The 25,867-nt window shown below is 39.5% G+C and overlaps 1 protein-coding gene across 1 annotated transcript in view; it reads left to right on the top strand.

Moving 5' to 3' along the window:
• man1a2 (mannosidase, alpha, class 1A, member 2) overlaps nucleotides 1–25,867 on the top strand; it is a 107,974-nt gene that overhangs the window by 37,098 nt on the left and 45,009 nt on the right. Inside the window, exon 4 of the mRNA XM_036561166.1 lies at nucleotides 17,425–17,521. Within this exon, the coding sequence (XP_036417059.1) occupies nucleotides 17,425–17,521 (97 nt within the window). The remainder of the gene's footprint in view (nucleotides 1–17,424; nucleotides 17,522–25,867) is intronic.

The following is a 25,867-nucleotide window of genomic DNA, read 5'->3' as shown; positions in this document are numbered from 1 at the left end:
ATTCTGATTCCACAGCTGTGCAGATTTATTTCCAGGAGCTGTACCCGTCCTTACAGTCATCAGCCGCTGATGCTTAAAAGTCCCTATTGTCTGCTTACTGCACCAAAGACCCATAGACCCAGCATAGTACAAAGACCAGCGCAGCCAGCAGTCACGTACTCTAGGCCTGAGGCCAGCACACAGCAGCAGTGGCATGTGTGAATGAATCTACTTTACTATCTATCTACCACTGTTGTGCCCTTGAGCACTTAACCACGTGTGCACTGGAGACCCTGTGCTATGATTCTTCTTCTGTCTATAATGAAGAGAGAATGCAGTGCATAAACAGTGCCTGTACCCATGGAGATTCCACAGTAACAGACTTGTGGTACATAATGTTTCTGCATATTTGCTGTAAACTATAGCAATACGCTAACTCTCATGACAAATGTACATTTTAACATGAATGACTGGTAGCGATGTTTTCTTTAACCAGCATAGATTCTGTTCTTGTTCGTTAGAAATGTGGCGCTGCTAAGCATAAAAGAGATCAGGCCTATGCAGAAGGCTTTATAGTCTAATACTAACCATACAGTAGAAGACTCTGAAAAGACTTTAAAAGACTGAAGTCTGACACTCTCTCACATCTAAAGACTCTGTCACAGAGTTTTTAGTCACAGACTATGATTTTGCAAAGACTGGGGATCTTGCGGGGTCACTGTTTGCAAGACTACAAGTAAATTTTTGAGATGAACTAAATTTCCCATCATGCGTCTGGTGTAAATTTACAAGAGGAGAAGCCTTTTTCTTTCTCCACTCTGTAATGGTAGAAATGAGAAGACGTATTGGCTGGGCATGTACAGGTCTAGGGCTCAGCCCAGTTCACTGTAGAATTGTTTATTTGTTTCCCAATTCCAATCCTATTTGTTTACTTAACCTGTAAAATGTGCAGTTACTTCTTTATTTAATCTAAGGATTTACACATCAACAAAACATGCAGCGATTCAGCAAGCAAAAGAAATTCAGAAATAAAAAAACAAAAAAGGGATGCTTCTTCAATAATGCTGCTCTCAAAGTCCTCTGCACGTTTCCTTACATTACTATTACATGCTCAGTGCACCTGAAATATTAAAACAGCTAGTTTACATGTTTAAGTTAATATGATTTGTTGTTTTAAAGTGGAGTAGATTTGCCTTTTTTACAGAGATTTCAGGCACTCAGACATGCACTTTCTCCCTTGGCACAATAGGAGTAACAGGTGACATTGTACCAAATTTAGAAAAAACAATCCTTGTCAGCTTGTAGGCTAATCTTTTCAAGTAGACTCAAGCATGCAGCCCTGAAACTGTTCCAGCACCATGCGAATTCAACATAGAATTGTAGGAGGTTAGAAGTTCATGCACATGGAAAAATGTGAGGCGCTCTGTATGGTCATTTTTTCTGTTTCTGCTTCTTCTGTGCTAGCTGCCTGTCGTTTCAATGTGTACAGGTAGAAAGACCCATGCACGTTGCATTAATGAAGCCCAAACAGTTTTCTGTCCATATTTTGTTTTGGCTGTTATTAATGTAATATAAGGTTAATGTAAAGGGTTAGTTAAAATACCTTGCAGATGTCTTTATTTATATCATTTACAAAGCATTTTAATTACAAGTGCTTTACAAAATATAAAAAAACTTACTGTAGATGACATCTGAGTAAAGCTGTTAACTGTTTAATAAGGTTTTGATTGGCAGATACCTCAGATATTATATTGCACTAGTATGTACTAATGCAGTGCTGCTGCTACAACTCAAAATATAGCCTTCTGCTCTTGATTGTGGACCTAGAGCCAAGATAGCTGGGTCTACAATGTCTAGGTCGAAACCACTCACATGGCATGGCAAGCATCAAGAACATCATCACTGCGTGACACATGCAGCTGGTGCGAAAAGCTAGACTGATTAACAATTGAGTGCATTACAACATCTGGTGTACAGTGAGCTTTAGAAACTGATATATTGTTAACTAGCAAGTGTTTTGCTGTTAGTGAAAACAAGGTAATTTAAAGTTGCTTTTTATTTATGCTGTGCTGATCCTAAGTTGATCTTTGAAATAATACATCGTACTCATAAATCACATTTTTTCCGTCTTGTTTGTATGTAGGTTTTGATCAGGGGACAAGTGCGCATATGCACATTCTCTAATGCCATTTATTGAGTAAGACTTCTGAATGAAGGGATTGTGGGATCTGTTTGTTTTTTGTTGACTGTTTACCTTGTATCTTTTAAAGCCACACAGGATAAAGAAGCTGAAACTATTTCAGGTGAGAGGATCTCGGGTGTACACTGTGCTTTCATTAGCGTTGTGCTAACTTTGATTACCGTTACAGAGGAGCTGACGGAGAACAAGATGCTCCCACAGTGCCGCTCTCCCCAGGCTGTTGCCACGGCAGCACACCTCGGCTATTTGAGCAAGGCGCAGTGTTTGAACAGATTAAACGGAAGCTCTGGATTTGGTTTTCCTGTGTGGATTAGTATGTTGCTAGCGCTCACAGAGAGAGACTGAACATAAGTGTTGCTTTCAGGGTGTCTGCCAGGCTTCAGTGTTTGCGAGCACTTGGCCCTGTGTGTATTGTGCAGTTTGTCTGTTTGAAGGTAATTTTTTATGACAGTGCGACACTGCAGCTTGCTCTTTGCCTCTGTCTCTCTCGCTCTCTTCTGTTTCCTGCCCTAGCCCATCTGTCTGTCTTTCTGTTGCTGCCTTTCTGTCTTTGTGTCTCTCACACGCATGTGCACACATGCTGGCACCCCCTGCAAGCTGAGGAGTGTGACACTGGGAGGGTATCATGTTTTTCTGTAATTGCCGTTCTTGCAACTCTGTGCTCTGTGGAGGTATCTGGCCTGGAGCTCTCCTAACACGCTCTCAGGTGTCTGATCTAACGGTGTGCTAACAGAGTAATTACCCCAGTCAAGCTCTCTGTACATAAACGAGCTGATAAGCTTATGGGGATGGTGATCTGTTTGAGAGCTCTTATATCTCTGGCTGCTCTCCACACTGCCGTGCTCTGCCACGTAGGTGCTTAAAGAAGCATGTTGTGTGTTAGAGATCTCTGTGTCCTCTTGCCCTCTGTATGACAATGCTGTTTCCACAGCCAGTCTGCAGTGTCTGTGTCTGTAATCTTGCACGGTGTTTGATTTGGGGGAAATCTGTCGTAAATAGGGGTGCACCCCCTCTAAAACCCACCCCCTAAATTTGTGTTCTTTATAGCTGCACTATGTAAGATATTTCGTTAAATTTGAGAGAAGTAGCATTACTGAGTCATGAGGGGGAAAAAATGCTAAAACGTGGTGTATGTTCACTGTTGTGAGTCACGCTGTAAAGCCTGAAATAATTAAAAGGCATCAGGTTTTTTGTGGTCCAGCTCGATGTTTAGATCTCAAATGCAAAATCAACGTTATGATGAGGTTTTGGTGACAATAGTAGATATTTCAGTTACATCTGTGGAAAACAGGCCATTCACCCAATTTTTGAAGTTCTCTTTGAACGCACTCACAATCAGATTCACCACTTGGGGAAGGATGACTGAAGCACAACTGTCTTTACAAAATGTTCTTCCTCATGTTGCATGCAGATACACTTTTCCATCAGAGAGGTCTCCATATCCCAAGAAGTTACAGTTGAGTGCAGCTTGAAACATCTGGAGTACAATAGATGGTGCTAGTAAAACATTGTAAGTAGGCCTGTCATCATGACATTTTAGCTTTAAATTAATTGATTAAATTAATTGCTAAATAACTACTTGCATTTAACAATTCTTTTTTTTGAAACTGATGTCAGAAATAGCGTGAGTTTAAATAAAAAGCTCACCACTGCCCTCTGATGTGTTATAGCACCTGTCAGAAGTTAAAACATTTGTTTTTTCATAAGATCAGTGTTGTGTTTCATAAAATGTGTTTTCTTTCATTTACATTTGCCTCAGCTGTTGAATATTTACATTCTGTTTGTTGGAATGTAAACATATGACTGTGAAAGCTAACAACTGTGGAAAATTATAGCAATCATTATGATAATTATGTGATAATTTGAGCTCTGCCTTCACAAAGTGCTGGATTGGTTTAAGTCTGTTTGTTCACCCTAACAGGTCTATGGTCCTGCCCACATTCAGCCCACAATATGTCATGGTTATCCCCAGATGTTCTTGTTAAAACATCACGTCAGGCCCTGTAAGACTAGTCTTTCTCAGTCCTTTGCTTTGCTCTGTCTGAAGTTTATCTCAGACAGTCGAACAGTAGCAATGCCTGAGCACTCACTCAGATACTGTAAAGCCAGTGAAGATGTACGCCGTTAAAGGTGATGTGCTTGGTAAACTGGAGGCTGTTTTTTCTTTTTCTGGAAGCAGTGGGAATATAAACTGCTTGTTCTACCTTATCACCTACAGGCTGCTGTGCATTGTACGTGCTTTGATCTCAGTGGTTCACTGCCCGTCAAACATTTGGGAACACACTGCCGTTTGAAGTGTTCCCACTAATACCTGAGTTTCACTTGTATTTTTCAATAAAGTAAGAAAAAACTACTATCAACATAAAACAGCTGTTTGCTGATATTTTCATGAACATGAATCTGAGTGTCTTTCTTGGTAAGAAGAGCAGGTTTTACTAAAACAATTGTTCTGTAAATGTGGTTTTTGAGCTGCGCTGGCTGAACGCGTTAAGCATTGCTGGCAGATACGATACCTGTACAAAAAGCTACCTATATGGTACAGTTTACATTGTAGGACATCCTCACACCACAGCACCAGGTTTCAGACATTGAACGATAAAGTTTTGAGAAAAACACGAGTAAAATCATGTCCATGCTGCTGTTTATTATGCAAAATGGTGACATGGCTTTAAAACAGAAAGGCTTATGCAAAGCAGCCCCAGACCGTAAAGACTGGGACATTCACAACTCCGTTCTTTATTACTAGATTAGTGACAGTTCTGTAGCCAAATTAAAGGTGATGATATACTACAACCTCAGCTTTTACTAAACAGCACTGATACTATGTTCCCCCACAAAGATTAAACTTCAACTCACACGCTACCACTGTTTGCTACTGTGTCTGCTTCATTGCCTCACACTGTTATTTTCTGCTGCCATTTTCCACATGATTACCTGAATAAGAAGACTCTGTTAGTGGCACAAGAATTCCTAGATGTCTCCAAACTTTTGACAGACAATGTAACCGGAGGATGTTAACTACATGCAGCAGGAAGAGCTGAAACTACACAGTTGCGCTGGCCTTGTGTGTGTGTGTGTGGGTGTGTAGTGCACAGGTGTGTAGCGTGCTCTTTGCTCATTAGGAGCGGAGCTGGGTTGCTGTTGGAGGTCGACATTTTGGAGTGCACTGCTGTTAGTTGGCAGAGGGAGCAGGAGGCCCTCAGGGTGCTGGGAGCTGGTGTGCATGGGGACGATTATGGTGCCAGGTTCATGGCTGAGCATATGCCTGAGAGACAGAGAGAGGAGGGAGCAGTACGGTGTACCCAACAGCCAAGGTCACACACAAATGAGGGGAAAGGGGGAGGAGGAGGTGGAGAGATGAACTTGAGAGGGTATTAAAAGGTTGTGTGTCCGTGTGTGTGTCCACGCTTGAACTGTGAACCAGATCAGGAACAGTAGCTGATTCAGCCAATTAAAGTGATTTAGTTCAAAGATGTCTTTTGGCCGGATCTGGGATTGAGGCCTAAAACCGTTTCAGGCTGACTGAAAACAGAAGAATGTGCTCTTAGTAGTTGATCCTCCCATCATCCAGCTCTCTCCTCAGACTACATCTGAATTATGAAATGATCATAATAATTGTCAAAATTTACAATAAAAACAGCATTACATGTTTGAAGTACTTTTACAAAAAATTTTACACTGCTGTTTGTATTTTAGCGGTCAAGACCTACTATTTTCATATATTGTTTAATATATTGTATAAAATAATTTATTTTGGATGTTTTTACACATTTTTTATTTTAAGGCATAGCTAGCATTTTTATATGTTATGAGAATAGGCCTTTTGTTTTCCATATACTGTCTTGATTTGTGTCCAGGGAAGTGCGGGTAGGAAAAAAAACAACAAAAAAAAAGTGTGGAGGGGCACTTCGGCCGACATTAAAGGGCTCATTTATTCTTATTCTCCAACATCTGTTTATCCCTTAGAATTAAACAAGCTGTTTTTGTTTAGTATTATTTACGTGCCTTTAAGAATATAGGCAAATGAGCTCTGTTATGATTTGGCTGCCTCAGAAAGCAATCTAAGTTGAAACATTTCTTAGAAATTTTTGAAATTTTTTTTTTTGTAAAAATCAAAACAGTGAATTAAAAACAGGCTTTTTTGCAGCTTAGTTTGAATATGGGACTGTATAAGTTGAGGAGTGAGTGGCATGTTTTGTAGCTTCCATAAAGTTTACACACTCAATCACTATTAATAAAAAAATAAAGTGACAATTCAGTATTCCCCTTTAATGTACTACTTTTTAATTACTACTTTATTTTTTACCTTTTTAGATGATTGCATTGGTGCTGAAAACACTTTAGCAGCGTGCAGAGGTATACATTTGAAAAAAATATTTTTCAGAAATAGTTAAAAAGTGTAGAAAAGTGGAATATACATGCTTTCTCATACAAGAATATAATATACACTATATTGCCCAAAGTATTCACTCACCCATCCAAATCATTGAATTCATGTGTTCCAATCACTTTCATGGCCACAGGTGTATAAAACCAAGCACCTAGACATGCAGACTGCTTCTCCAACATTTGTGAAAGAATGGGTCGCTCTCAGGAGCTCAGTGAATTCCACTGTGGTACCGTGATAGGATGCCACCTGTACAAAAAGTCACACTTCTCCATCTGGCAATCTGATGGACAAGTCTGGGATTGGCGGTTGCCAGGAGAATGGTACTTGTCTGACTGCATTATGCCAAGTGTAAAGTCTGGTGGAGGGGGGATTATGGTGTGGGGTTGTTTTTCAGGAGTTGGGCTCGGCCCCTTAGTTCCAGTGAAGGGAACTCTTAATGCTTCAGCAGACCAAGAGATTTTGGACAATTTCATGCTTCCAACTTTGTGAGAACAGTTTGGGGATGGCCCCTTCCTGTTCCAACATGACTGTGCACCAGTACACAAAGCAAGGTCCGCAAAGACATGGATGAGCGAGTTTGGTGTGGAGGAACTTGATTGGCCTGCACAGAGTCCTGACCTCAACCCGATAGAACACCTTTGGGATGAATTAGAGCGGAGACTGCGAGCCAGGCCTTCTCCTCCAACATCAGTGTCTGACCTCACAAACACGCTTCTGGAAGAATGGTCAAAAATTCCCATAGACACACTCCTAAACCTTGTGGAAAGCCTTCCCAGAAGAGTTGAAGCTGTTATAGCTGCAAAGGGTGGGCCGACATCATATTAAACCCTACAGATTAAGAATGGGATGTCACTCAAGTTTATATGCGTGTGAAGGCAGACAAGCAAATCCTTTTGGCAATATAGTGTACATGCTTTGCCCATGATGAAACATAATGAATACCCAAATAGTGATTTTCTAAATATAAATACCTTCTGTGGTTGTTAAGAAATTTATATAATAACTTTATTTGTTAATAATATTATCTATAATGCACAGTCATGCATATAAAATGTATGTAATAACTAGCAATAATTATTGAATATTATATGGAAAAATCTTATTTTCATTCTTTTTTTCTTAGTATTCAGCCCTGTCTCAATCTTGTTTGAGCCTTTCTTCTGCAGTGCAGTACCCGAGCTTGCCCGCCGTGGCGCTCTGTCTCCCTGATGATCTGATGGTTCTCTCTACCAGCCCTGCTGGATCTTCTAAGGCACAGTAACTATAAATGTGTTACAGTGAGAGAGGACATAAGGAGGGGCCCGCATGAATCAAACTGACTCCAGCGGACACCAGGGGCATTAAATAATTTGTGCGGTGCCACAAGCTTTGTGTGTGGCGGCAGCAGCAGCGATGTCCAATTGCAGCACAGTTCCCCTGGAGTGCAGTGGAGATGAGCTGAAGTGCAGGGGGAGATTTATGAATGCACCCCTTCTCACTCCATGCATGGGGAAGCCTGTTGGGGGGGTTAATACTAATTACTGCTCCTCCCCCTGGAGGTGAATGTAAAGGGCACTCTCGCAGTGAGTGTGCGAAACGTGGGTTTTGAGCTAAAGTTTGACTGCCATTGTGAAGGTCAGTGCTCCTCTGCAGACCCAGTGCTGGGTAATGTGTTTTCTGGCTGTGCGGGTTATCTCATGCTTCTGCAGAGGGCTGACTGCACAGCCGAAATTAAGTTTGTGTGCTTGAGTACCTTCCGCTATCTACCTTTGTCCTGGGACTTCTGAAGGAGTTTGCTTGCATACTGTACATTTATAGCACTGCTCCCTAGAACTCAAAATATTTGTCAGCAGGCTGGCCTTCGGCAGAATGTTCTTGAGCTACTTTTGGGTTTTGACCAAATTTCAGGCCCCGTTATAGCTAGGAGTAGGCTATATGGTAAAAAAAAACCAAAAAAAAAAAAACAATATTGCTATATGTGAAGACATTTTCACAAAAGTGAATCTGTATCACACACAACCACAATGCACTAGTAGTGGCACATTTGAAAATTGCCATAACAAACTATGAATTCAATGATTTTATTCAGCATTTCAGATAACTGCGCTGCACTAAATCAAACCGAACAGGACTTATTGTGCTCTCTTCGTAGTGAAGCATGCAGATGACCAGACTATGAATGCAAAGATCATGAATTTTTATGGCCGATATTGGCCAATGGATGATAAATCAGAAAAGAAATTGGGGTGAATAAACAAAATAACTTGCCTATTTAAATGACATAAATAAAATGCTAAATCAAAAGCAAGAGGCAACTGGCTATTTAGCTTGTTGAATCATACATCATTATACTGCATCATTTTTGATTAAGGTGTAACAGCATTATTGATTTACCTTCTTCATAATATTTTCTATAAAATTGCAACACAGATCTGCCAAAATAAAAACAATAAATTGGCTGCGTCTCTAGTACAGATGAGATCCACGCTATGCTCAGAAAATTATATTATCGAGATACCAAAATGTATTACAGTAACAATAAAATATCACCACATTGCCCACCCTTACTCACATAACTGTAGCACTTAGTTGGCTGAAGTTAGTAAGTTAAAGGAGAATTCTGTTGATTTTTCAAAATGTTTGAAAATTATGAGTGGTTTGATGTGACATGGCAGAGAAATGTACTGTCCCAGATTTCTTCACTGTGCTGGTGATGTCAACAAAGCATATAAAGCCATTTTATTTGCTATCCAAAAAAACAATGTCTCTGGCATCAGGCAACATGTTCATAACCATTTCATGTATAAACTTTCTGTGGGAACTTTTGGAGGAATTAAACTCTTCAGACTTCACAACCACTGTGAACTGTTCTGACTTTTGAGCTTCTCTGGAGTGGTTTGTTTTATGTCAAACATCAGTGGTATTCCCCTTTAATCTTGTACCCTACTGTAGGATTTTGTCCCAACGAATGGAGAATGATAGTCACGGTTTTCCCAGTACTATTACCTCGCTCTCTGCTCCACATCTCTCTTTTGCCACCTCATCTGCTTCCTCTTTCATTCTTTGCCTTTCTTTTTTCTCTCATTTCTTTCTCTTTTTCTCTCTCCGTACCCTCCCATCCTCCTCTGCCCTGCAGAGTTGGCTGAGTCTCGGCTCTAGGAAGCTCTCCAGACAGAGTGATTTGCTCTAAAAGGATCTCCCTCTCACGCTTGCCTCTCAGCGCAGTGTAGAAAAACCATCAGGGCACCACATAATGTCTCCACGTAACGTACCTAACAGCCATGCTTCTCCCTGCCAGCCTCACGCTCATAAAAAAAACAAAACAAAAAAAAAACCAAAATGACAATGATGACAAAAATTATGTTTGAGTGTCTGAATGCAGGGACTGGCTGAAGGAGAGGTGATTGTAAAGGCTGAAAGAGAGGTGATTTGTGCTAAGACTTATGTAGGGGTTTAACAATACACACATTTTCAGGTTCAATGCACTTTTAAGTCTGGGATCAAGATTTAGTTTCGTTTTTGATACTGAATGTGTTTTGTGCAGAATCTTACCCTCTTATTCAGACCTTCATAAAGACAGGGTCTGTCTGCTCCCAGCCTTCAGCCTCAACAATAGAGCCAAACGACGGTCTGTTTATGATAGTGCTAGATAATACTGTTTTCAGTGCTGTGAACAGGACCAAAATCCTGCACATTATAGCTGCAGAAGCAGTAATAATGTGCATAATTTTAAATTTCATTGTGATGGATTTGTTTATAGCCAGTTCTGTGCGTGTCTCTGCAAAAGGCTGCGGCAGATTTTACAGCAGTAACTCTGCTGCTTGGTTTGAGGATGCTAGACTTGTTCAGCTCTTAAAGAAGGACATGCTCTCAAAACAAAAATCCCCGTGCTTTAGTTTCTTTGTCCCTCTGTGGAGGAAGAAACAGTCTAAGGTCTACACTGTCCATCTGTGTTCACTGTTGTGGTCTTGAGATTCACTTCTTTGAGCTCTTCCTTGGCCATTTTGGTCTATGAATCATTCATAACAATGCAGTGCATTTATGCATATTCACTTTTGCTAATGCAGATCTACATATAGGATGTTTAAACACATACTAATCTGTTCACTTCCCATGAAGCTTTTTGTTAAATGGAAATGAAGCTAGGTTGTTGCTTATATTGGGCTGTTGCACTTATAGTCCTTTTTTGTTCTAAGCTGAAATAGAACTATTTTCTGATTTCTTTAGGTTCTTTTGTCACTTTATTTTCTACTCTTTCCACTGTTCATGTATTTTTATATAAGTTGCTCTGGATAAGGGTATTTTCCAAATGACAACCAAATAAATGCAACCAAACACTGGTTCAGTGTTCAAGTTTGGAAACACTTGTCATGTTAGCAATGTCTAATATTTTCTTCAACAATAACTCATACCATGTAGATTGAAATAATATAAGCTGAACACCAGAAAGTAAGATGTTATAAATAATATACTGTAGTTATCTATTTATAGTAATTCCTTTCAAATACAAAGCAGTCTGGATGTTACTGTTATTATAACTTTATTCTCAGTGTTATACAGCTTTCTCAATTATTGTGAAATTATCTACAGCCCTGTCATTCTGGACACATTTCTTAATTTTTGAATCTTCCTACAAATTAGTTGATAGCCTCATAGTTCATTACACATGAATTTGTAGAGTACTAGCAGCATAATATGATCATTTTATCCATGTACCTACAGCAAAAGTTTGAATATCCCAGTCAAATATGTTTGCTGATGTTCTAATTGAAAATAAGTTAACACATCCTCTATGATATAAAGACATAAATAAGCCAGTTTTCTCCAATTTTAGAACACAGTTTCTATTTATTTTCTTAGTTTAACATTTTGGAAAAAGTAAAATATAGAATGTATAGAAGGCCACATTTTATGTTTTGTTTGTGCATTAAGGTGTGCAGAAGCTTGTTCTCTGCAGATATGTTAACTTATTTTCACTTAGAAATTCAACTAAGCATGTAAATTGACCAGGGCCGGCCAAAATTTTGCATACGACTGTATACAGTGCAGATATGTGAGCGAGCTAGTTAGGTGAATGTGGTCAACATACAGTGAGGAGACAGCACTCAATCATCTAAGCACAGGCAGTTAGACATGGCTAATCTTTCTTTCCTTTTGTTCCTGACACACTGTGCTCTGTTCGATTGATGGCAGTGTAGAGAGGATCGTATCTGTCTACTCAGGAATTGATATGAACACCGGTGGCAATCCACAGGGACAGTTCTAATTAGTCAATCACTCTTGTTATTCAGCTCGCGTTGACTGGCATGCATTGCCCTCCAATCTGCAATATTGGAGGAATACAGCGCCCTGATGTATGTGGATACTGTAGATCATTCTGTATAATTCTGTTGATTCATGAAGATATCACATTGGCAAAGTAGCAACTGATGTAACAGTTGCATTGTCAAGCCACGGTGCCCTAAAAAGAATTAAAACTTTATGCTGTGCTTAAGTGTTAAGTTCATTGTTTTAGGAAACTAAATGTCTGTGCAAGTGGCATTTATTTTATACAGTATTTTTCGTTGTCAAAGAATTCTTTCAAAAGGTATGTTTTCATATCGTTGCTTGAGCAGTTACTTTGTAGACTTCTGTGGGTTTTCATCCAAAATGACTTGTGGGGTGTTTTCACACTTGTGCCGAGTACTTTAGTCTGCGCCCAGGACCGATTCTGGGCTTGTTTGGAGGAGGAGCTCACTATCACTAGTTTGCTTTCACACACAAGAATCCCATCCGAACCTTGGATCGACTGCGCAATTCCATACGTCACTTTGCTGTGTGCAGGTTTGCAACATGATGGACATAGGGATTTTTGGATATGCGTGATTTCATGGTGCAGGAGCGCTTGCAAACAAGGAGCCTCTCTTGTATGAGAAGGTTTTTAAACACACAGGCGATAAGTTGAAGCAGTCACGTTACAAAATGAATCAATCAAGCAACCCCACATGCTGTGCCAAGAGCAGATAGCTTCCACACGTGCAGTCGACCACACCAGCGTTTGCTGGAAGTGAACCCCAGACCACTAATTCCAGGAAGAATAGAGCTCGGTTCTAAGGACTGCTCCTGGGCTCGAAAGCAGCTTTCACATTTGACCAAACTCACAGACCAAGCGGAGTCTGGACAAACAAATTTTAATGTGAAGACGCCCGTACACTTCTGAGTTTATTATTTCATCACAAGCCCAAGAATACATGCTCAACAACCCAAGAAATTGGTGTTTCCACCTGTGCTTCACAGAACCCGTAGTGTAGTCTGGTTGAAATTCTACTTCCAGAGTCTACCATGAGTTTGAGGTTGTGCACAGTGTTTTTCAACTTCTTATTAATTGTTTTTATAAAGTAACCTGAAGAACATCCTTAACATAGACAGTAGACAGACAGAATTTGCACTGGTCATTTGGGCAGCTAAGGCAATGAATCTTGGGGCCACAATAATAGAAACGTCCTTGTCATATATGCATTTTCATAATTAACACCCATGCTTCAGTACCAAAGAAGTCAGGTGTTAAGAAAGTATTTATTAAAAACATATTAATTAGATAGTTGCCATCATGGTGAGGGTGGTTGCTCCTCTGTTGATCTAGTCCGCTCTGATGTTATCCTATGTTATGCCATTAGGTACTGTTTAGCTACTGCAGTGATTGCCTCTTCGTGTGATGCCAGCTAATTTAACACCTTATTTTCATATTAGCAGATTTTAGTCAATAGAACATCTTTGTATTTGTATTTTGTTGTGTATTTTATTAGTCTAGTTAAATGCACAGTCTTAATTTGAGAGGCAGTCTGTGTCCCCTTTTCCAGTGCTCTGAGTCCTGGATTCAGTCAGTCAACATGGACACTAACTGGTAGGCAAAACACTTCAGGGCCTGCTACTGCATAAAACATGCGACTAGGGAGGTGTATCGGAGTCAGAAAAAGGAGGGGAGGAAACAGATGAGTGGAAAAATAATGGGCGGGATAGAGTAAAGATTTACGCTGGGAAGAGCTTGGAAAAGTTTGGGCATGTTGACCTAAAGTGTTGAACAGTAGTATCAGTGTCTTTTCCCTTAGAAATGAAATATCTCAAAAAGACTAAAGAGTTGCTTCAGATGAAGTTTAACAAAGTGATGTTCCCTAAGTATGGTAGCACATGGATAACATGGGCATATTTCAGGTCATACCCCTCCAAAGTCTAGGATAGCAGCAACTTCACTCCAGGCCTAAAGACTTCCTGCCTGTTTTACCACAGGAGAATAATGACTGACTCGTGATTATCTAGAATAGGGGTCAATATTAGGAATAGATCCAAACATGCTGATCTGTATATGTATGTATATGTATATGTATATATATATGTATGTGTATGTGTGTATCTGTATATGTGTGTGTGTGTGTGTGTGTGTGTGTGTGTGTGTGTGTGTGTGTATATATATATATATATATATATATATATATATATATACACCCTTTATATGTGGAAAATCGTCCCAAACCCGGTCGTAAACGTGATGTTTTGTCAGTTCATGTTGCAGCCCTCTAACAGGAAATAATGTTCAAACATACTTTTCTCTGTGGAGGACACTGTTCATTGTGCTATCTCCAAAATTTTTCATGACTGTGTGTAGGGACAGAAGTGCTGATTTTGCTGCGGAGTTGGAAGAGCCACTGTAAAGCACATAATCTCTGTAAAAAGGACTTTGATGAAAGTCTGTAGTGAAAACGATGCAGGTAGGAGGCTGATATGGGACTCGGAGGACATGGCTATTAGCTGAGGCAGTAAGAAATGCCATCAGTGGGGGGTTCCGAAACCAAGGCCTAGCTGACAGCACTTTGCTTTTTCAGAAAGCACATTAGAAGCATCTACCATACCTAAGACAAAGCACTATAAACCCACAATTCTTTTCCACCAGACAGTGCAGTACGGCCTGGTTCAGTTACAGCTACTAATTCAAATCCAGAGCTCTCCGTAACCTGGTAGATTACCTCGGTCTTTTTATCATCACACAGCGTGAAAGTGGGCAGGGCTCTCTGAGCCCTTTACTGACATGTATTCTCATGCCATGGTAGTGTTAGCATTGAACACAAACAGTTTGAGCTTCAAGTTCTTATTTACCTTATACTCTACATTTGGTTTCATGTGGACAGACGCTCTAGCTCCACCTATACATACAGATCCAGTATGGGTCACAAATGTTGACAAAATGTTTGAAGGTGGACTAGTAACCCTGTTTTGCTGCACTACACTGTCCAGTGGAAAAGTGCTATTGACACTGGCCTGAAACTATACAAGTCTAAAGATGTTGTGATTTGATTCTATTAGAAAAAGTGCAGCAGAGTGTGGATTAGTTGTATATGAGGGTTTTCTGCAGTTTTTGCAAACAGTTTATCCCTTAAATGAAATATGCTGGACTGCCTCATGGGGCATTTTTTGGGATAATCACATCAGTGGTCAGCAGTGAGAATAACTAATGCATTAGGCATTAACTGAATTAATTAACTATTCTCAGAATTATAGATCATGTCCTTGATTAGTTCAGAAGTTGACTTAGTGGTCAGTCCCTGGTTCTTAGAAAGTCTGTGGGAAAACAAGTTATGTCACAGCTTGATAATTAAATAATCTTTGGTCCACACAGCTTGCGTCATGGAAAGATTTGTAGCCAAGAACACAATGAAATTATTGGCCTTTCTTTTTACTGGCCAGACTCTCTCATGGGTACTGGAGGAGGTTATGGGCTGTGAACAGCAGAAGAAAATCTGGGCTTTGTACTCCGGATGCCAGCCTCCAGTAATACCAGTAAAACAGCTAAACAAACTCCAGAGGACTTTGTGACATTAGAAACCAGCCTTCATGCACAGATGCAAGTAAAAAGACTACTAAAGAGTGTTCAGACTAAGAACGATTAAACAAAAACGTGTTAAAGAGCAGTAAGATGTCTGTCTTTCCTTTTGTTATGCAGTCTTTGTGTGGTGTATTTATGCTTTGATGTTTAGATGCAGACACTCTGTATTGTGTAGCTAGGATGAAATACCCTACACAGAGGAATACACATTTGTGTGTTTATACAGTTTTATTGAGTATAACACTCTTGAATTAGTATTGGAAGTAGAATGTAGATGTCAAGTAGTTAGAGAAAGATTCGAAGGGTACGTTTTAGCTAGAGATGGTGCGATACCACTTTATTTTCCAATACTGTAACTGGTATTAAAAACTTGAGTAAAGGCCTGTGTTGATCCAATATTAATATTCTTTTAAAACTATTCGTCTTTAAAATGAGCTATTTTTAATTTAACCACTTTGCTTCAGATGTGCGTCTAAAAGTAGGTTGTAACGCCCAAACTTCTCACTCTACAACCCCACAGAAAGAAACATAAAGCTAACAGTATAACATCACCCAATGTGAGTGAGTGCTTTTTCAGGATATATTTGTTACAGGATTGAATCGGATTCATTTTTTTTCCCCTTCATTTTCCTATAGCGTATTTTCTGCTGACCAATCAATACTGATATGTCATCTCTAATTTTAGGGGATGACAGAGAGGGAGCACCTAAAGAAGAAAAGACTTGCGCCCATAAAACACTTAGAGACACAAAAACTTGTTGGTTCATCCCTCTTTTAAAGAAACACCTACATTACAGTGTAGTAAGATGTGTAGTGAGAGTCCTTCTGGCTGGTGAATTTAAAGACACTGGCTTTGGCACACCAGAGTAATGGGTATATCTGAATCAGGTGCTCTGAAAGCAGTGCCAGGAATGACTGGGGTAACTTACAGGGGCAAAAACATCCCCCCCTCAGAGTACATATAATGTAATAATTCAATATGAAGTAAATTTTAAATGTATTAAATGAATGTAAATGAATATCATTATCCTACTAACCAAACAGCAGACACTTCGCACATCAATCACCTGCTGATCTTTACCTGACATTGTAAAGGTGCTTATTTACAGATAAAATGGAGCACTACGTGTTACTATTATTAAAATAATATGTGGGCTTGGCACAATTTTAGGTGACTAGTTATGGCCACATAAATAGAGATTAGCAATTTAATTGTCTTTTTAATTTTATTCAATGTAAGTGTTAAATTACTAAAATGGCCAAATTGGCTGATAATATAAGTTGCTACCTGTTGATACTTGCACCCAACTGATGACAGACACAGCTCAAGCTCTAATAAACAAATATTACTTAACACTGCCCTCTAGATGTGTTATATCACCAGTCAAATCTTTATATGATTTCCGTGCATTTGCCTCAGTTGAATTGAGGAACACATCATGTTTTGTTTGTTGTTAACGAAAACAGGATTGTAAAAGCTACTAGTTGTGGAAATTTTTGCAGTCAACTTAAATGATTAACTATGATCATGCGATTATGTAATAATTGTGATAGGCTTAATAATATTATTAGCAATTATATTATTGTTATCTGCTATAATATTTCACCAAGTGTCCCGTTTTGTGTTTGCTCAGTGAGGGCAAAAAACGCCCCTTGAAACAGGTATGATCTCCTGCCCTGTCTGACTATATTGTGAAAGGCCTAAAATGCATCGCTTAGCGTTACGGAAAACACCAGAGTTTGATCAGCTGCTTTGATTGCGTTTTTATGAACACTGCTGTTGCATGAAATGAGAGATGCTCGTAGAGGCCACCTCTGTCTGCGAGGATGCACTTTGAAAATGTCATTGAGGTTCAAGGCCCTGCCATGCCTCATCATTATTGTGTTCTTTGGCCCTGCACACCTCCTGTTACAGATCCAGTTCAGACATCCATTGTGTTTGTGTGTTGAGGCTGTGCCAGGATGCTGCTTTGTATTCATGAGCCTCACTAACTCCCTGTTGTATCTCTGCCTCACTAGATGATGAAGCATGCGTGGGACAGCTACAGGCAGTATGGCTGGGGACACAACGAGCTCAAGCCCATCGCTAAGAAAGGACATTCCACGAATATCTTTGGTGAGTGAGGTGCTCCCCTACCCTGTTCTCCGAAAAATCTGCTGCACTCGTAGGTTCGTCCTCTCATTTGCATGTAAATAACTGAGCTTGGTGTGTGGCTCTCTTCAGAGCGGAAATCCATACATACACACACACACGTGTCTGTGACCACTTTTCAGTGTGTAATTTCTATGTTTGCAGATGATGTGGACATGCACATGAATGAAGTGCACACAGTCCAGTTTTATTTAATCATTTCTGTGTTATTTGTGTCTGGTGCTGAGCTCTCCAGTTGTTTTCTGTGATAAAGAAGATGAGACTAAAGCAACTGTGTTTGTGTATGTGTGCAAATGAAAGTATTCATGCTGGCAAATTGACCGTAAACTGTATTTTTCAAAGCTGGCGAAAGCTGGCTGTGCCGCAATTCTCATTAGCTCTCAACTCCTTTTTTTTCTTCCTCCTCTAATGTTATTTTGAATATGACTGCTGGTTAGCTCTCAGTTGTTCTGTTGTAAACAGAATGCAGGAAGGGGAAAATGAATGCAGAGGAAAGAAGAAAGCGGGGAAAGAATGAGGCTGAGAATGAGAGAGTCAAAGCAGTGCAGTGGTGCTGACTGCCATGCTTCTGACGATGCACTTTCATAATTAATGAGCCTTTCTGTTCCGACCTCTCTCTACCTCACTGGAATCTTTGTCTCTCTCTCGCTTTGTGTAGAAGGGGACTGATCTCTATGGACGTGTCTGTATTGATCGCTGTGAGTCTCTGTGTGGGTTAGAGCGCTTGTGAATGGTACAGTGGGAAGATCCATGTTGCATATTTGTGTCATCCTTGCATCACTAATGAACTGTTCACTGCATGTAATGCAGACTGTGAATAATGAAAGAATGACTGAAATGAGGAATAAGTGGTCATGATTAATAGACTACTGCATCATCAAATTGAAAAACCCAGTCTGATTTTGGACTGAAATTGTGTTGCATGTAATAGAAGTCCATGAAATTCATTTCGTTCTGATGAAGACCTGGAAACCTGTTGCTTCATTTTCTGCCTCTTCAGTGACACTGAATTGGCAGATGTACTGCCTCAAACACCAGTCGTCAATTGTTTATTCTTGTAATACAATTATAAAGCTATGGTGCTGTTTTAGTATGCAAAATACAAAATCTTGATTCCCAATCATGTTCTTGGTGAGGGGCAGTAGCATTATTAATGACTATTAAAGCTGGTGACAGCCTAATAATGCCATGTTCTTTTTGTATCTTCGGTCACCAATGTTTCACCTATTCTTGTGTGCTACAAAAAGTAAGATTTGACATAATATTTTTCCCCCATAGGCTTCTGAAGAATATAGATCATAACAGCAAAATTGTTAGGAACTGTAATATATCGCTAATGTAGCGATGCAATATTCTCCAACTGTTATTTCCATCTTATCGTAAGACCTGATGATGAACAAAATGTATCTAAATCTAAAAACTAAAAGTTTTTTCTCCACATTCTTTTGAATATTGTCAGTAGTGACTGAAGAACTGGAAAATTAATGTGTTCTGCTGTTGAGCTCTCAAGAACACAGGTTACTAAAGCTAGTACATCCAGAAAATGAACTATCAAGGTAATGGATAAATAATGGTTGTGTGCTAAATACTTTTACTGAATGCAGTTCTGTGCTTATGTGCCTGTGTGTTCTATATGTACAACCTGCAGAAGTGAGGTACATTTTCAGTCAACAGGTTAAGAAAGTTAACGAGGAGATTTAAATGTCTGAAGTTTAGAATTATTTTACAGTGGAAGATGAGAACTTGTAGTATCTGTATTGCCAGTGTTTAAACTATGTTTGAAGTAGCAATATTTTGTCTGTAAAATGTGAGCAGCTGTTGTGTTGTACTTTCCGCTACTTGCCCTGAGCATCGTGCTCTAGTAGTAGTATATATGAAATACACTGTCATCACATTTTTCATTCACAACCAGTTGAAAACGCTGGAAACATTCCACTTTATTGCCAGCACTGTTTCTGGTTTTAAACCAGAGTTAGCAGAAACACTGTATTCCAAAATGAGAGAAAGGAGCAGTTACCGCACATGTTACAGCAATATGAAACTATAGTCTCTCATAGTGTGACCATAAAATGGGTATTTCACATATGTAGTCCACTGGATGTTAAAGTAACTGGTAGCCAATTCATCAGGTAGGTCCGTAAATTTTATCATAAGCAAATATTAAACACACTGCAATAGTATGTCAGAATGGTCCAGAAAATCTCATTATGCACATCATAAAAATGAAGTAATTTTACTCCAGTTTTAATGGGCAGCTTAGCGTATCTTACCTAAATTGTGTGGCTATTAAAATAGAATCAGACTGTATTCAACATAAAGGTAAAAAAACCTGGATTGGGGGCGTCCCTATGTGTAACACTCAAGGTTTGTGGTGGATTCTGGTCTTGTGTTGCTCTTCTCTGGACAGTTAGGAGAAAGGAGATACTATGTGTGTGGAGTATGACCTTTTGACTGCATGGCTGATGTGGTGATCGAAACATATTGGTTTACCTGTGGCTGACTCAGAGGTCACTTAACCCCGTATAGCTGACCAGTGGAACTCCAGGGTTGTGAGTTGTTGAGCTGTTTATGCTGTGGATTTAGAGTACACAGAGTGACTGTAAACAGTTTGTTTACTAGGACAATGTTCTCAGGAGACTTTGGGTCAGATTACATAGATGACCACCGTGTGTCAAAACACAGTATTGAATAGTTTCAGAATGTCCATTGTCCCTCCTTCCACATTCCGATGCTGTGTTGATTCGTTCAGTACAGCACTGCTTTTATGTTGACCTCTGATGAATTATTAGACTAAAATTTTGACTTAGTTTGAGAGTCCTTCTTCTTCAGTTAATAGTTACTTTTTAAGACGCAGTTGGACAGTGCTGATCTAAGTTATGAAGGATGTGGGTATTGTCAGAAGTGTAGCTGAGGGCCCATAGCTGTATTCATTAAGGCTACTCAGTGAGACTGTTATCAGAAAAACATAGAATCTTCTTACACAGGAGAGCATCAGTGGTTTAATTTGTTTTTGCTCTGTATAGCTGGGTTGGCTGAACCAGCTTCAGGCTTAACTCTAAGCCAGAATTAAACTGCACTGTTGACAGAGGGCTGTGTGTCTGCACTGTGCAGTGTTGCTGACCGCTCCTGATCCCACAGCTTGTGTTGTGAACTTCATTGTCTGCCTGAAGTGTGGTTGTCACTGTTGGAGTGATCAGGCCAGCTTTGTCTAGGCACTGTAAAACGAAGCAGTGCTGTGGATTTGTGACGCTTTGATCAGCACTGAGCTTAATCAGTACAGACCTGCATCTACCCACTAAGGCTGTCAATTGCTGATGAGTAATTGTCGTAAATATAATAGTGATTAACTGTTTAATTGCCCTTCTTGACCACCATTTACAACTAATAAAACACTGCTAAATTGGCTGATGAGCCGCCTTACTTGCTAGCTATGTATTTAGTAGCTAACAATGGTTGTACTGGCAAGCCAGTACTGCTTCGCATGCGCTTACACAGTTTCCCAGAACTGAAACCATTAGAGTGAAACTATAAGCAAACACACTCAATCTGCCATCATATAGCATGCAAGCATTTTCTCCCTTTGCAAGTCCAACTTAACATTCCTTTCACAGAACTGTATTAAACGTGTCTTAGCCAAGTTATGCCAGCCTTAGCTAAGCAAATCTGCATGTTCTTCAGGAGAGTGAAGCTATAAGCAGAAGAGCACTGATTCTGCCAGCATACATGAAAAACTATCTACACAGCTAACAGATCAACAAACATTACTCAGCATTGCCTTCTATACATGTTAGAATGCCAAGTTAAAAGTTAGAACACTTTTTTGTTTTGTTTTTATAAGCCCCATGATGTCTCAATGAATGCCTTTACTGGTTTCTTTTATTTACATTAATTTCTATATTTTGTTTGTTGCAGCATAATATGACTGTGGAATCAAATGACTGTGGAAAATGATTGCAGTCAGCTTAAATAACTGTGATCGTTTGAAATAACTGCAGTCATCATAAATAATAATTGCGATTAGGCGATTATGGGATAATTGTGACAGGCCTACTACCCACGCCAGTCCTCTCCCATTCCATAGTTAGGGAGTGTAAATGTACTGTTCTATTATAATTAAAATTTTTTAAAAATTGCATTGACTCTATACACTGTTTTGATTCAAGCTTTTTTTATTTTGTTGTTTTTTAAACATTAGATTATGAAAAGGTACAAATATGTAGCTTTCCCCTAGTGAAAACGTGATGAAGGTACACAGGTGTACCTTAAAAAAAAAATTTTGAGGGTGCCACCCCAGCGACAGCTTAGTACCCTGTTTCCTCAGAGTGTGTAATCTATAAATGTGGAACATTTACTTAAAATGATTCAAAACTTCTGTGTTAGCTAGCTATGTTGATGAATATCAGACAAGAACTCTCAGGGCCGTCTAAGCATTCGTAGGTGTGATGATTTCTGTGAAAGAAAAAAATACATATCTGTACTTTTTAGTACATATTTATTTAATGTAATCGTCATGTTTGATGTATAAAGTATTACGAGTATTGTAGTAATACTCTTATTTAGCTAACATGCTACTGGAATCCCATGGGGCGCTAGCATCAATGAGCATTGTCCATTATACGTTATCCTTTTTTTCCTCTTTTTTGACACTTATGGCCCAAACAGAAGGCCTAGCTCTAATCGCCAGTTTGCCACTGACAAGTATAGGTAACTAATTAGCTCCTTAACCATCTAGGTTAGTTAATCTAGTAAACAAGAACGCTCACAATTGAAAACAGCAACAAAATCATGATGGTTATCTTCCAACAGCTACGGCTTGTGTTTCGCTGCTGACCACATTTTGTTTAAAAAGTCTGTTATTTAGGCTGTTTGCTGCAGCAACTAGGTCATTTTTTCCCTTTTATCAGCTCCCAAGGCAGAATCGCACAGCACATGATGGGCAGGGTTATAAAGCATCTGCATGACAACTCTCCCCAGGGAGAGGCCTGATTGGCGTAAGGCGCCACTTTAAATGAATGCTGAGTGAATGACTGTGGTGGGAAGAGCTGGATGTCGCTGTCAGAGTGCAGAGGCCTATACGACCATGAAAACACTGCTTCGGGCTAGAGTGAGAGCTTGAGAGAAGGGATCAGAAGGATCAAGATTAGAGAAGAGAATAGGTTGAGCGGGGAAGTAGATAGAGAATAAGAAAAAGTGTTTTGACGAGGCCTGTCCCCACCCATAGGGTTCATTTGCTTCATTCATTTTCAGTATCCTGAAACTCGTTTGTGTAATTCCTGCCATCCCCCTAGGAGTCTTGATGAAATCTCCAATTATATATGCATTTCTTTTCTTCTTGTGAAATTGCGTTCCCTAGGTGGTTAATATTTTCTTAATGATCCGTGTGATTCTCTTGTTCATTCTGTTTGACTGCAGTGAGCATGGGGAAATAGGCGGCAGTTCACAGCATGTCTGTGTGTGGTATGTGTGTGTGCACAATGAGAGAGCGTTGCTATGTTGTTAATGTTGTAATGACTGCTTAGATGCGATCTGGACTGTATTGTCCTCAACTCCGTGATGAGCTGTAGAAGAGATGCAAGTGTTTGACTTGACTAAGACAGGTTCAGTACATGTCTTTGATAGAAATACTATGTTAAACTATCTTTGTCTGTAATGTAGAACATGTTACATGGATCAGGGCTGCTTATAAGAATGTGTGCCTAAGGTTGCAGAATTTTTGGCTCAAGTAAGCATTTCGATTAATGTGCATGTACTTAACACATTGCATAGCGTGCTGCGTCAGGTTGCTATTTAGTTTGTCTGCAGCTAAACTTCCTGAGGGGTTCATCCCTTGTCTTTTTCCTGTCTTAGAATACAGGTTCCCTGGTTTAGAGGCATTTTCGATTATGATACTTATTTGCAAATCTTAGATTTAGTGGGCAGAGCTTTAATTGGGCCTGGCATATAGCCCATCTGTCAAAGTCCAACCTGAACTACAGCACCAAGTTTACCTGAACCCAACCCAAACCACAAACTCAGTCTAAACTAGACAGAATTAAACTCTGTCTAAACTAAATCTCTATATCTCTAAAGGTAGCACCTGCGAAATTATATTACTGACAACATTAAATTACACTGTGACAGTGACAGATGTCACAAGACCTAAGTAAATAATCATCAGCTGTAGTAAAGTTAAATTCCATTTCAGTTCAGTTGTTTATCATTCAGTGCTTTCAAACAAAAATTTGATATTTTTTATTCTGGATAAACTTTACATAGGATGATGCATTGTTTTCCCGCTGCCCTCATGGTGCCAGCAACACAAATAACTCTAGCATGACAGATTAAGGAAGAATAAAGTGTGACGAAAATTATATCAGAGGTGAATGCAGGCCAGAATCTGCTATAGGCTTTAACCACAATGTGGAACTGGAACCTGACAAATATATGAGAAAGTGTATATGAACCCGACCTGAGTAACAGAGCCCTGCTCTGTTTTTTTTAAGCTCTACTAGTAGGTAGGCTTGTCACACTTATTACATACTGGCCTGATTGAAAGTACAGAGAAAAACTAAATCAGAGGGAAATGGAGGCCAAAATCTGTTAAAGGTGGATACAGACCATTAAAACCCAGAATGTGACACTTGAATCTGATTCAAACTTGACAAATATGTGAGGAGTGATGTCTGAACCTGATGTGATATTTCAAGCTCTACTAGTAGGTAAGCCTGTCACAATTACATGATAGACAGAACTGTGTCTGTCATAAGTCCGGAGCAATGACGGCTAGGAAGCAAGATGGCTAATCAGTCACTTTGGCCACTTTAAGCTTGTGCTGTAAAAGTTGGATTTAATGAACAAAAAAGACAAAACAAAAGTTAATGTCAATTATTTATATGGCAGTTCATTGTCAGCTAAAATTTGAATTAAAAATGAATTCTAAACATATTCATTTCAACTGGCACTTGGTTAATTTGGGACACTGAGCATTTTAAGGGTTTGCTGACTGTGAACACATTAGACATTTGATTGAATGGTTACTGGGAGAGGCCTTCACAAGCCCCAAAATCTGGAGCTTTTCTCATTGAAACCTTGTCTTCTTTGATTTCCTTCCTGATTTGACACTGTCTCAAAAGATCCTATAACACAACAATTAAGCACATAGTTTGTGGTAAACTGAATGTAAACGGGGGGTGTTATGTCTCCTAGAAGATGTCAGTCTGGATTTATTGATATCTTGATATATTACTTTTATAATATTATTCTTTTTGTTGTTGCTGCTACTATGATTATTATTATTATTATTAGTAGTAGTAGTAGTAGTAGTAGTAGTAGTAACAGCAGCGTAGTAGTAGTGGTGCAAATACATAGTGTTCATTGAAATCAATTACATCATTTTACAATTGGCAGTAGTGTTATATGGGACTTTTTGTGATAGCATTGGTGTTCCTGCTGAATATAAGTGAAGTTATTTGGAGTAAAGTGTTGGCCGAGTGGTTAATTCTGGATTGTCAGTGAATACATTCAGTAATTTCATTCTTTGCTCAATAGACATGCTGAATCTACCGGTGTGTCCTGAATGAATCCATAAAGGCAGATTTAACTATCGGTGTAAAGTAGAACATGTAGGTAAATTGCAGTCATGCACTCTGAGTGCACCATTTATGCTGCATCGGGTTTTCGTTTTAATGGTTGTTCTTGCTTGCAGTGCTTTATCTTTTTTGCTTTTTACCAGCGTTGTCATCAGCCCAAGCTGATTGTGTATAGCATATGTTGGGTAACCGGCCACAGTGTCAGTTGGGTAAAGCAAATCTAAACATCTGATGTAAATATTTAGTCGCAGAGAAATTTTAAAAATTATTTGCAAGCCGGATTTAAAGATAAATTGTAAACATGTGACTCCTGAAGCTTTATCTAGCATGTAGTAGTTTGAGCTTAGATATTAGATATGACAGAAATTAAGCTCTAAGCTACTGTCAGTAAGGTAATTTAAGGAAGGGTAGGATAATTCAGGACCGTGTAGATGTGGCAGCTGTAGCACAGACAGTCTGAGGCTGCAGCAGTTGGCCATGTTGTGGTGTGTGAGTGGTTTGGACCAGTGGCATGTCTGATGCCCACAGGGAGATGAATGGGGCTCTGTGGTTTCTGGGTGTATATGAGATGTGTGTGTTTGCAGCAGTTAGCTCTGCTATATGAAGCAGTGCCACAGTAGTCAGAAGTGCCGTGAAGAAGCGCCATATTACATTCTCACTTAGTGCGGTTTTGGTCCCCGCTAATACACAGCTTTCCAAAATGAGCAGACACATCCAATATGTCAGCCCATTTCATCTCTCC

Source organism: Colossoma macropomum, unplaced genomic scaffold (genome assembly GCF_904425465.1).
Source record: "Colossoma macropomum unplaced genomic scaffold, Colossoma_macropomum, whole genome shotgun sequence".
NCBI classification, from domain to species: domain Eukaryota; kingdom Metazoa; phylum Chordata; class Actinopteri; order Characiformes; family Serrasalmidae; genus Colossoma; species Colossoma macropomum.
The sequence above is the reverse complement of the archived record's forward strand: the minus strand, read 5'-3'. Positions and strand labels throughout refer to the sequence as shown.